The 12,430-nt window shown below is 36.3% G+C and overlaps 1 protein-coding gene across 7 annotated transcripts in view; it reads right to left on the bottom strand.

Moving 5' to 3' along the window:
* The window catches only part of AHCTF1 (AT-hook containing transcription factor 1), a 51,827-nt gene that overhangs the window by 17,877 nt on the left and 21,520 nt on the right, over positions 1-12,430 (bottom strand). For all 7 annotated transcript variants that reach the window (XR_014944714.1, XM_015857587.3, XM_085543306.1 and 4 more), the window contains exons 8-22: positions 10,275-10,425; positions 8,180-8,312; positions 7,919-8,100; positions 7,436-7,497; positions 6,517-6,645; positions 5,943-6,033; positions 5,770-5,859; positions 5,469-5,609; positions 4,699-4,803; positions 3,904-3,997; positions 2,787-2,910; positions 2,572-2,628; positions 1,256-1,402; positions 341-528; positions 35-179 (exon numbers count right to left, since the gene is read on the bottom strand). Coding sequence is in view for 6 of the 7 variants with exons in the window: in XM_015857587.3 (XP_015713073.2) it covers positions 35-179; positions 341-528; positions 1,256-1,402; positions 2,572-2,628; positions 2,787-2,910; positions 3,904-3,997; positions 4,699-4,803; positions 5,469-5,609; positions 5,770-5,859; positions 5,943-6,033; positions 6,517-6,645; positions 7,436-7,497; positions 7,919-8,100; positions 8,180-8,312; positions 10,275-10,425 (1,839 nt within the window). In the remaining variant the exon portion in view is untranslated. The remainder of the gene's footprint in view (positions 1-34; positions 180-340; positions 529-1,255; positions 1,403-2,571; positions 2,629-2,786; positions 2,911-3,903; positions 3,998-4,698; positions 4,804-5,468; positions 5,610-5,769; positions 5,860-5,942; positions 6,034-6,516; positions 6,646-7,435; positions 7,498-7,918; positions 8,101-8,179; positions 8,313-10,274; positions 10,426-12,430) is intronic.

Raw genomic sequence — 12,430 nt, 5'->3', positions numbered from 1 at the left:
AGATGATTAAGATACCTTTCTTGTCCTCACTTACTTGTTCAGTGTCTGTGAAAGGCAGCTTCAGTAAGTCTTCCATTAGTCCCATCTCCTGGCAGATTTCATACATGTGTTTTAACAGTTCTTCTACATTTAACTTAGTGGAATGTTGCTGCAAAAGGCTCCAAGCCTCCACCATGCACCTGGAATTAGTTTTTGAGATGTAAACAGTAAATAATATTATCAAAAAGATACCCCAAAATTGCTGTACATTTAAAGTTTAAAAGTGACAGTGATTTCTATCACTTCTTCTCCACCTTCCCATCATAACTTAATACTAATATGGTGGGATATATTTCTTTACCTATTGGACAGTAAAACAGTGAGGAAAAGCTGCACTTCGCTACTGCTTGACATTGCTGGCTTCATCATCTGCATGTATCTGAGGGCTCGCCTATGCTCTCCTTGGCACATCAGGGATTGAATAATTCTCATATGTTGCCATGGCATAGTTTTGATTGTAGCTGGATGAAAGAGAAGGGCCAATGAATTCTGTAGAAGTCAGAAATTAGGTTTGTTAAGATACATAATATTCACTCATAATGAAAGAACTCAAAAGCTTCCTAAGTAGTGGCAAATCTCTTAGATAATTTTATATGACTAGCACTAATGAAATACTTGACACAGGAAGTGTAAATAGACTTTTTAAGCATTTACACACACAAAAAAAAAAAAGCCAGCCATACAGAACAAAGTGTTCTAAAACCCATTTCTAGGTTAATCAAGTATCTGTATATAAACATAATTTTTATAGCTATTCACAAAAGTAAATAGATTTTATTAACGTAGTGACAAAAAAAACCAAAAACTTCAGCAACAGAAACAACATGAATTAAGTTCAAAAGTCACTTTTGCAATCTTCCGCCTAAAGCATTACTGTTATGGTATTTTTAGCAACCTAAATACCTAAAACATCATTTTTGGGGGCAATTGTTCAGCTGTTCTGTCTAAAATGACTTAAATAAATGGCTTTGAAAATTCAGATATCAAGGAGTATTAAAATTCATTTCTTTTTTAATCAATTTCCTGCCAAAGTAATTAAAATTAAATTTAAAACCACAAATAATCATTGAAAATGCTGTAACAGTGTTATAAAAAAAGCTTCTAATCTTTTATCACTTGCTATAAGCTAAGCACCAACTTAAAAAAAGAAAACACCTTCCTACAGTTTACAGCTCCACACAGTAATGCATGCGTAATTAAGCAGTAACATACTTACTTCAAAATCATTGTGATCCAGAAGCCAAAAGCCTTGAATAAGCTTTACAAGACCCCAGGGGATAGCAAAAACAGTTGGGAAGGAATCAATTGAAGTTTCTGTTTTATTTGGAAAAGAATGCATGATATCCAGCAGTAAGTAAATGGTCTGATATCAAGTACGTGATTAAGGCTAATAAATTTGTAAGACGAAGAATTTAGCACAATATATTCAGAAAAATAATAATGAAATAAGAACATAAAAGTGTTAGAAAGAAGAAAATAGATCTTGCCCTTTTAAGCTGTTAAAATTCAAAGAAAGCCAGGATTTAAACCACAAAATATCATTCTGAGTAAATAACCAAAAAGAAATACACTTTGATTTCTGTAACGTTTTCAAAAAGGTTAACTTCAGATAAATAAAAAACCCAGATATAATCTCAGACCCCTCCTCAATCAGTGGAGCTACCAGCTGGACATTTAAAGCATTGAAACACTCGTGGCTTATAAATTCCCTGGTGTTATTTCCTCATTTCCAGTGCATGTAAAACAATGTAAAATTTCACAACGTGTATCAGTTCCCAATGAAAAAAACTGGAATTAAAACAGTATTATTTTCTGGTAATGCCATTTTCTCTTTCCGACATGTTTTTAGGGATATACTCTAATCAGGGATCTCCGAGGTAAAAATTTTAAACACCCTTCCTTTTTATGCTCCCCTCCCCTCTGTTTGGTGAGGCAACAAAACAATTCTGTGTATTGCAGCAGCTTAAAAATTAGGTCTCTGTCCAATCTTGTTTCTGTTTATTGTTTTATGTGCCTGCAATTAGAGCAGAAGAAAAGCAAGCACTGTTAGCTGTGCTGGAAAAAAAATAGAAAAAAAACAACAGTCAATGATTTAAAAAACAAAACAAAAACCAGGTACTGATACTACTACAACTTGCTTTGCTCTGAAGCAGCATTTGAAGTGCATCATGCTAAAATTCAGCTATTTGCTACTCCTGCTTTTACTTCAATTTTAAGAAGGCCAGGGTTCTTAATCTTTACCATTTAAAACACACTTCAACATTAATGTACATGTTTTCTCAGAAAAGACTTTGCAATAAACTATGAAAGAAAATAAAAAACCAAAATTAACAGAACAGAAAAAACTGCTTCTAATTACCACTTAATACTAAACAAAATCTTTTCACCTACACTGCTTCAAGCATACATTTAAAAGCATTAAGTACACAGTGAACATTTCAAAGCATACACTGTGTACATATATGTATACACACACACTGCATGTACTGTGCATATACTGAAGGTGTAACAAAAGTTAACCATAAAGGATACAATTGCATGTTTGTAGTTTTCTTCGATGTTTTCTAACAAATAGAGATCCAGCAGTGCCTGAAATGAAAAATTTTCTTTTTACAAAAAAATAAACAAACCAAAGAAAACCCAACACCCTCCCACACTCCTTCAATCATATGCTCGGATTCTTTTTGTTTATTGTCGTTTTGTGATTTGTTGTTCTTGCTTTGTTTTTAAAGGAATATGACACTCACGTGCAAACTAGCAGGTGGGTATTTCCCAGTTCCTCCTTCATCCCTCCGCCACAATTTCTCAGCTTGTTCTCCTAACTGCGAAACCATTCCATCTATCATCAAGCAGTCAGAATCCCATCTTCCTCTGAAAAAAAAAAAAAAAAAAAAAAAAGTAGCAAGGATTTGGACAGTACCAAACACTCCAACACCTCAACCAAAACACCAATATAAATACATGCCTCTGAAGAAAGCAAAAAAACATACAGAGGTGTGAACATCGCTTGAAACACATGTGAAAATTTCTGAGCCAGTTGAGAGATGCTCATTAGGTTGCATTTAATTATTACAGGAGCTTAAAACAGAAATCCTAAAAGCTCTTCTACTGAGTTAAAATCTGCAATTAACTTCCAGCTTTCAGGCTGTTCCTGCCTGTGTTACTTGCAACACAGAAAAAACTGTGCGTGAAGTGCCCAAAACTCTCACACTACCTAAAAGAGGAAATTTAACAGTATTGAAACACCACAACTTCTCATAGTTAATCTCATAGTTCATCTTTCTCTTGTTAATTTTTTTCTCATAGTTCAAACTGGAGTGTTCCCATGTAGCAACTGGGAGATAACTTGATGGAAATATCACCTTTTGTTTTCAGCATTTCACTGTTATTACTGAAAACCTTATTTTCACAAAGCTGAATATTACAGGTGAGTTTCAGTATCATCACAAGCAGCATTTATGTTTATGGAGACATACCATTACAATTACGCATGTCTGAACTTTTAAAATTACATTATTCAAAGACAAACATCACTGACTGATGCTGCCCTCTCATTTTCCCAACAATCAAAAGCAAAACAAACAAACTAAATGAAGTGGCTCATGTTCCTTACCAGCGCACATGTAAGTTACGTGAGAAGTCAACTAAGATGCACTTTAAAGTCAATAGTAAGCAGAGGAATACATACAGACCATAGCACAGCAAAGTAACCTCCTTATTCAACAGAGCAAATCCATCACTGAATTTGGTACTGCTGGCAAATGCACTTAGTACAGTAAATACAATTGTTTATGTAAAAATGCCGTTTACTACCACTTCTGAACCTGCAGTGGAAGTGTTCCAGAGTTCCCCAGTAAATCTCACCTTGATAAGCGCTCAAGTTTCTGTCGATGACTGGTATAGTAGCTCTGAATCAGAGAATAATTGTAGAAAGGTCTAGATAAATGCATATCATCATCTACAGGCAATGAAGAGAGAAAAAATAGTTAAAGAACTAACAAATTGCACAGATCATAATGTCTGAGTATCAAGAAGCATAAGTAAACCTTCAGCTTTGTTTCTGTTTTTACTAAAACAAATCACAAAACAATTCCTTCTTGTATCCACTGTCATTACAATTTTACAACTGATGTAAAATTCAGTCAACAGTAAAGATCACAATTATAAAAAAAAAAACACCTCAAAGGAGTTTGCTGGGTTTTTTTAATAAACATGCAAACACTTGTGAAACTATAAAGGCTGACGATGAAATCTGTATTCCACACTTACTAAAAAAGCATTTCCAATGCTTTGCTTTTTCCCCTCAAGCAATAAAAATGTTCAAAATCTTCAGGTACTGCTTTTACTCTAAAACATCCCAGGAAATGCTGTTTAACAGCAACTTATTTAAATACCAAGTATTTAAAGCATTATGTGTGTCAGTGACATTAAACTCAAAAGCTCGTTGCTGTTTGCTGTTCTTAAAGAACATACAAGGAAAGAAACTGCTTGCATTATTCCATGCTACACATTTGCAAAATACAGGAAAATATTCATTTCACCAACAGAACTTCAGCATGCACCATCACTAAAATAATACCTCTTGTAGTGAGGAAACGCAATGTGGCTAAATGTGTTCACAGGAATCACTGTTAGAAATGTGTTGCAGCTAAAACCTACCTAAGCCCTCTGGTAGGAGACTGGATCGACAGAACCAGATGACCACTTGGGCATACAAAGAAATGAGGCTAGTTACCACCTGCTTATTTGTCAAATCTGTGATCCCTGAAAAATAAATGATTCTTTTTTTAATTAACATCCTTTCATTATGCAACGTAGAAAGTATAAATATAACACGGTAATTTTTTTACTTAGTTAAAGAAAAACACACAGTCACCGCGACAAAAGTAAGCCTTTGCAAAGCACCACCTTCAGTAGTCCAGAGTAAGTCTGGAGTACTGAATGCACTTGTTATTTCTGTTTCAAATGGCAGATTTTTAGTACAGCAAAGGAACTTTTCTATTTTTTTTTCAATATGCCATGCTGTTAAAAAAGAAACTGTACAAATTTTATTATCTTATTCTTACAACTTGCTCAACTGTTTCCTTTACAATCATAATGCAGTATTTGTACTCAATTACGTTGCTAAGAACTGTGAAGAATAATTTTTAGTATTACAATACTCAACTGCTGTATTTCCAACCCAGTCGCTTATGCCATCTTCTTGCTGAATCTAACTTCCCCTATGACGTTCACACACTCCAGAACTAATCACTTCCTTGAACAGATGCACATCTCACTCAAACTTAAGCCCTTCTCCTACCTAAACCTGACTGTCTTCCAAGGATCAAAACAAAAAAAGCTCTTATTTCCTCAAGTGCAACCCAAACAGCATCTAGAACGAATGGATTAATACGATATATGAAAGATTTAGTAATGCTATTACAAACCTTTTTCAGTAAGCTCTCGTGCTTCCGTGAGAAAACAGTTTAAGACTGTGCTAAGGTTGCTCAAAACTAACTGGCAGTGCTGAAGAGACTGCATTGTTTGTGGATCAATGAAGTTGCACGAGCCATCGAACAGCGGAACACCTTTACAGAAAACATATTAGATCATAAGCATTCAGAGCAATTTCAAATAAGTTTCAAGGTACATTTGAAGAACTATGTATCACACAGAGTCAAACTGTAAAATATACTCATTTAAAAAAGTTTAATTTTACATTTGCAAAATCCCTGCAGTATTACTCACAGATTTGGTCAAATTCATCTTTCGTATAGATCACTTTGTTCCATGTCCACTCAAGAACAAACCGTAAACTGGCAGCAGAACTTGGCTGCTCTTTAAAAGAGAAAAGAAAAAGGAATGAACAAACAATTTTAAGCTCAAGAATATAAAACAAAATCACCATTAGTGGTCATTACCTTCAGATGTCCAATGTTTAATGTATCCAGTCAGAAGTTCTAAAGAACTTGTCTGAACAGCAGCTGACAATACAGCTTCTAACTGCTCCTCCTAAACGTGAGGCAAAATAAAATGAGATTCTTACATACTATCAATGTCTGAACCATCAACAATCAGTTTTTCTTTCTACAAAAACTGTCATACAGAAAAGGTTTTTGTCCCAGTGTTACTTCCCCAAATCTGGAGAAGAATCCAAGAGACAGAAATATGAGGGCAGTGGGAATGCTGTCCCTTGCCCGTTAATTGCTCCACCATCAGATGAAAAGCAGATCAGCTAGACAGCTTAGATCCTGGCTTGGATGAAAATGGGTTGTTCATCACAAATGCTTCTTCTCTTAGGAAGCACTTCAGCTGACAGAAAGTTCTGTCAGTGTACTACAAAAACAAAAACCTATGAAAGAGGAGGCTACAGATGCTGTGGCAGGATAAAGCAGGTAGGACACAGTGGGTGTCAAGATATTGTTCCTTACAGTTGCTACAGTCCTGTCAGAAAACACACATGTATTCCCCCCTTGATTCCTGACGTGCGCTCACCTGACTCAGACTGGACGGCTGGACGTCAACTAGTCTTGGAGATAGCAGGCCAGCTACAAGACACCTATTGTAGCTATCGCATATGGCTTCACTTATTGAAGGACCAGACTTCTTCAAAAAATTCAAGGTCTGAAACAGCAATAAAAAACAAAGATAGAAGACAGCATTATTTTTATTCCATCACAGAATAATACCCTGAATAATCACTGAAAAAAATGAAATTAAAAAGTTGATAAAAAATCAGAAAGATTGTGTCAGTAATACACTTTAGGTTAGCAATCTGACTAAGCATTATTATGTAGACTTTAAGATGACAGACAAAAACCTCAGTTTATAAGAATCCTATAAAACAACATATCGGCCTGTACCATATTTCAACTAGGTATTTTCTAGCTTCTTTGTTTACACGCTGGCTTCTCCACTGAAGTAAAATACATCCTATAAAAACGCTCCAGCTTTTAGACAATTTTAAATTACATTTGGGATGATCAATGCTTTGGCTGATTCTGCTGAAGCATAAAGTTATGTTGGATGGGTGTTAAATATTAAAAGGTGTGCAATGAAATACATAACTACTTATGCTGGAAATACATAATGAGCAAAAAAATAAGAAACAGTTTTCCCTAATCTCTACAACACTCTTGCTCTTGTTCCTAGAGGAACTATGTCCTCTGTTCCTAGAGGAACATTGTTTTACTCTCCAGACACCCAGATCCATTATGCTCAGCAGGAGTCAATGGAAGTTTTATACAGTAGACTTCAAACATAACCATTTGCTTAAAACAGGAAGATGTAGTTACAATTATGCAGGTAGGTGGACAGGATGAGCATAAAATATCCTCCTGCATTGAAAGCAATGCAACAGAAAAAAAAATATACACTTCTTGACATTCTCAATGAAGATATGATAAAAGATCACCTCTTTCTGGAAGCCAGTGCAAGTCATGTGAACTACTCCAGAGTTCAGCAAGCACGTACCATCTGCAGAAACAAAGAATGTTTGTTAAAATTGTATAGCCTCAACATCACATTAGGACCAGCCTACATTTTTAACATAGCAAGACACAAGTCAATAACTTTTTTTTTCCTTTGCCAAGTCGCTTGCAAACTTTTTGAAAAGATCCTCATTGTATGTACAATTCTTTTCTGTAGTGTTGCTGTGTGGAAAACCTTCAGTTTAAAGTCATTTCACTTTATAACCATCATCACTTCACAGGCTACGTTATAAATGCAGCAGAACCCAAAACTGCCTGGTATATTTTACAAGATTAATTACTTTGTTGGTAAACTCATAATAGTTGGGTCTTGGTTTGGTTTGTTTATTTTTTAAATGACAAACTAATAAAAGACACCTGACCTCAATTCTGAAACCTGAAATCTGAAAAAGCAGAGAAATACCTACCAAAATTATAGGTGCTTGGATTGAAAAACTGCTCAGGCGGTGGATAAGAAGGAGGAACTCCACGACTTAAACTCCGCTCATGTACCAGAACATCCAAAATAATGTTTGGAGAAGTCACACTTGTTACAGCATCCAGAGACCACAAAGCAAAATAGGAGCAATTATGAAGGAATTCTTCTGGCCTTTAGGGAAGCAAACGTGTAAGTTCAACAACAACGTTCAAATAAGTTATTTGTGAGAGCACTGGGAACAACAACCTACCTTAGTGAATCTGGCATTTGAGCATGATACCAGCGGTTAATGTCAAATACACCCAAATAAGTAGATGGTCTTCCTTGACCGTATGTATTCACTTGCCAGCTGAAGATTGATACACTGGTGTCAGGAGATATTACTGCAAAAGACAAGAAGTTGTTTAGTTGTAGAAAGTATCGTATGTCTGATGTTTTTTACACATCACTTTCCGTTTTACTTTAATTCTGTTGTATCACTCATCTCATACATCAACAACCAATTGAGATTTTTATCTTGATAAATACTTTAGAAAAAAAAATAGCATGCTCAAGGCATACGGTTACTTTTGTAAGTATATTTTTTAAAGAAGATTTTAGAACACACTCCTCAGAAATATGTGATAAGTGAAGAAAGTCCAAGGATATTCATTAGATTTTGACACATTGTTCATAGAGGTTAGCATCACAATTACAGATGGATGTTGCCATTTCAGGATTAAATCAAAGACAATAAACAGAAACAGCACTGCAAGATCATGCAAATGTCTTCCTTCTAACATCTGACATCCATAAAGGCCAGTAAAAAAAGAAAGGAGGGGAAGGGTAACAAAGACAACGCAGGAATTTATCACAGCAGCAGTCTCAAAGATATGGACAGAGCATAACTGAATTTGTAAACCCAGAAACGTACCCTTAATTTTTCCAACATCAGAACAGAGGTGAGATTTTTTTTAAATGGCATATAAAGAAAGCTATTGCTAAAGAGCTGGTAAGTACAGGACTTCAATAGATTTAGAGAAAACACAGACAGGCAGATGCAGAGTAAGTCTGAACAGAAAGAAAAAAAATCCAGATAACAATCCTAAGCAATGGGGAAAAAAAAAAAAAAAATTGTTCAACACAAACCACCACACCTTACATTGTTACAGCATGTCATGAAGCATAAAACAGAATTTATATATATATATATTTTTTCCTAAGGAAGTCCCACTCTATGATCTTGCAGCTGCTCGTACCAATGTCTTCATCTCCTGGCCTAAAACAGACTAAAGCAATTCTAAAATAACCAGAAAAAATCGTAAGCAACTGGTATATCACAAATACTAATTCATGCAAGCCTGTATCAACTGATAACTTTTTTAACAAAGGGTTAAGAAAAGCAAATTCACTCTTGTATAAAAAAAAATCTTTAACTTCCCCATTATCAAAATATTGACTTCTAAACATGTCTTTACTTCTTCACAGAATAAAAGCAGGCTGTGGCATTCAAAGTCAAACCATTTTTACCTGATCAGTATGTCTAAAGCACATCCTGTTCCCTCAAAAACATTATCTTCCACTGGCACGTACATTTTATTTTGTTAGAACAATAAGTATCCTATTATTGACCAAATCTCTTTTCATTTAAACAAATCAAAGGCATTAACTGTCACAGCACAATGAAGATCCCTTTCAAATACAATTATTTCTTGCAAATATAATATAACATATAATATATAATAATAGCCTAATAAGCAGCTTGGCTACTTATGGCTATCAACACTTAATTAAGAAAGATACATCATGAATTTGAAGCTGAATGTAAAGTAAGAGTTTAAATTAAAAACTGGACGAAGAAATGCAGAAAGAAAGGGATTACAGAACTTCTTTGTCATATTTACTGCTAACTGCAATGACATACACTACCCTTAGGAAAAAAGTTCTTCCCACTGCACTTAAAAATTACTTTGTACATTTAACTGTATATAACATTAACTTCAATGCTATCATCATGTCAGAACAAATAAAAGCTAGCAGAGTGCATCAATACACAACAGTGAAGTTGCGTAATACTTAGAAGTTTTATTAATGGATAAGCATCAAAGATGTATTTCTTTTTTTTCTTTTTTTCTTTTTTTTTAAGAAATATGCTATTTCTGACATTAAGAAACAATACATTTTTCTCACTGCAATGTCAATTTCGCTTTTTAAATGTAACTCACGCAACACGTCTTTCTTTTTAAATAAGTCACACAAGCTACTCCATACAGATATTTGACTTTCAGACTGTGGGTACAGCACTCATTGCTCAGATTCCAAAAACATTCCTTTTAGAATAACCAAGCATGTACATCAGAACAAACCTTCGTTAACACTGTCCTCTCTGTCAAAATGGTTGCGAAATTTTTCTACGGTCTGACAGCTGAGTAATTTAGTGTTGCTGGTCTGTCCTCTCAAGGGAAAGGCTCCACCCGTGAGATCTAAACTGTATCTTTCATCACAGTATTCAAAACCCTGTGGAAAAATATGGGAAGAAAGAAAAGTTCATTTTGAGATGAAAATGTACATTACACCTAAATAAGTAAGACTGTTTCTAACTACAATGCTGTTTCCCTCGAGATTGTTCCCAAAAGTAAACAGAAATTACTTTTGTCTGGAAAGAGAACTTTAAGAAGTATAAAATTCTAACAGCTCAGTTTGGTTGTAAAGAAGTTCCCCATTTTCAAAATGTGGGCTTATTCAGTTAGAAAAAAAACATTCAGCAGATTTCACAGAATGGTTTGGGTTGGAATGACCTTAAAGATCATCTTGATCCAACACCCACACTGTGGCCAGGGCTGTCAACCACAAGATCAGGCTTCCCAAGCACAATCCAACCTGGCTCTGAAAGCCTCCATGTCCTACTAACTCAAGATTCAGTTAGAGACCTACACATGTATCTACAAATAATGCAATACATATGCAAAGCTCTTTGTTCCCTGTCTTGATTACAGAACCCATGGAATTGTGGCACAGCAGTAGCTAAAGTTATTTTGAGAGGTATTACCTATATGCACAGCACTAGGCTAAACACACATCCCCTCTGCAGAAGCAGTGAGAACTTCTTACTAATTAACAACCTTCTTAATCGTCTAAAATTGTATTAGCTATATCTTCTCAGAGACTAGCGAGTGAAATCTCCCTTGGATCCTTCACAGACCACAGCTAACAGCAGAAGAGGAAAACAGAAAAGACATACATGTGCAAAATATATCTAAGACTAAAAATTACTATAGGATGCACCGTTTTGGTACATTCAGAAATCCTAGCAGAACTGCACTGAATCTCTAATACTGCCATGTTCTAACTGAAAACTAACTGAAAAACAGCCTTTCCAAATGCAGCATTGGCTCAAAACATTACTATGAAAGATTTGTCAAGATCTCTTACACATTAGAGAAGTGGGCAGTCACCAACCACAGGAACTGTAATAAAAGTAAGCGCTGGAATTCTGCACCTTGGCAACCCTGGATCTAGACACAGACTGAAGAATGAGAAGTTGGGAGCAGCCCCATAGAAAGGGGTCTGGGGTTTCTAGTTAACTATAGGTTGAACAAGGCATAAGTGAGCCCAGGCAGCCCAACTATACCCTGGGGTGCACCAGACCCAATAATGTGTGACCTCACCTCCAGCACTGGGTGTGGGTTCGGGTGCCTGAACATAGGAAGAAGGATATAAAACTATCAAAGAGCATTCAAAGGAGGCCTACGAAGATGGTGAAGGGTCAGTAGGGCAAGGTCTATGAGGAAAAGCTGAGGTCCCTTGGTGCATTCAGCCCAGAGCAGAGAAGCTGAGCAAAGGCCTCACAGTGGCTGCAGCACCTCATGGGGAGTGGAGGGGCAGCACTGAGCTCTGCTCTCAGTGACAGCAACAGGGCCCGAGGGAACGGCATGGAGCTGTCAGGTGAAGGGCAGTGGAGGTTAGGGACAGGGTCTGCACCAGAGGACGGTGGGCCCCGAGCTACCAGAGCTCACGAAGTGTTTGCACAACACTCTCAGAAATATGGTTTGAATTTTGTGTGGTCCTGTGAGGAGCCAGAGGTTGACTCAATGATCCTTGAGAGTCTCTTTTAGCTTGGGATATTCTGTGGTTCCATAATTTCATTACCAAAAAACGCTAATGTTTACTCCAAAGCATGCACATTCTGTTCTGATTTTTCAAATAACTTTGGAAATAACAGACATGCAGATATGTAATAAAAATGTAAAAGATGTCCCTGGAAAACTAGCATGAAGCCATCTGTGCCAATGCTTACTTAACTATGCAGTAAAAAGATTTCCTTATGTTCAGATAGAGCCTCTCATGGTATATTTTTTGCTCACTGCCTCTCATCCTCTCTCTGGGCACCACTAAGAAGAGTCTGGCTCCGACCTCTTTGCACCCTCCCTTCCAGAATTTCAGTACACTGATGAAATTCCCGCTGGCCTTCTCCTCTCCACACTGAACAGCCCCAGCTCTCTCAGCCTCTCAGCAGAGAGCT

Source organism: Coturnix japonica, chromosome 3, assembly GCF_054131305.1.
Source record: "Coturnix japonica strain WE chromosome 3, WE-NBRP24, whole genome shotgun sequence".
Classification (NCBI taxonomy): domain Eukaryota; kingdom Metazoa; phylum Chordata; class Aves; order Galliformes; family Phasianidae; genus Coturnix; species Coturnix japonica.
The sequence above is the reverse complement of the archived record's forward strand: the minus strand, read 5'-3'. Positions and strand labels throughout refer to the sequence as shown.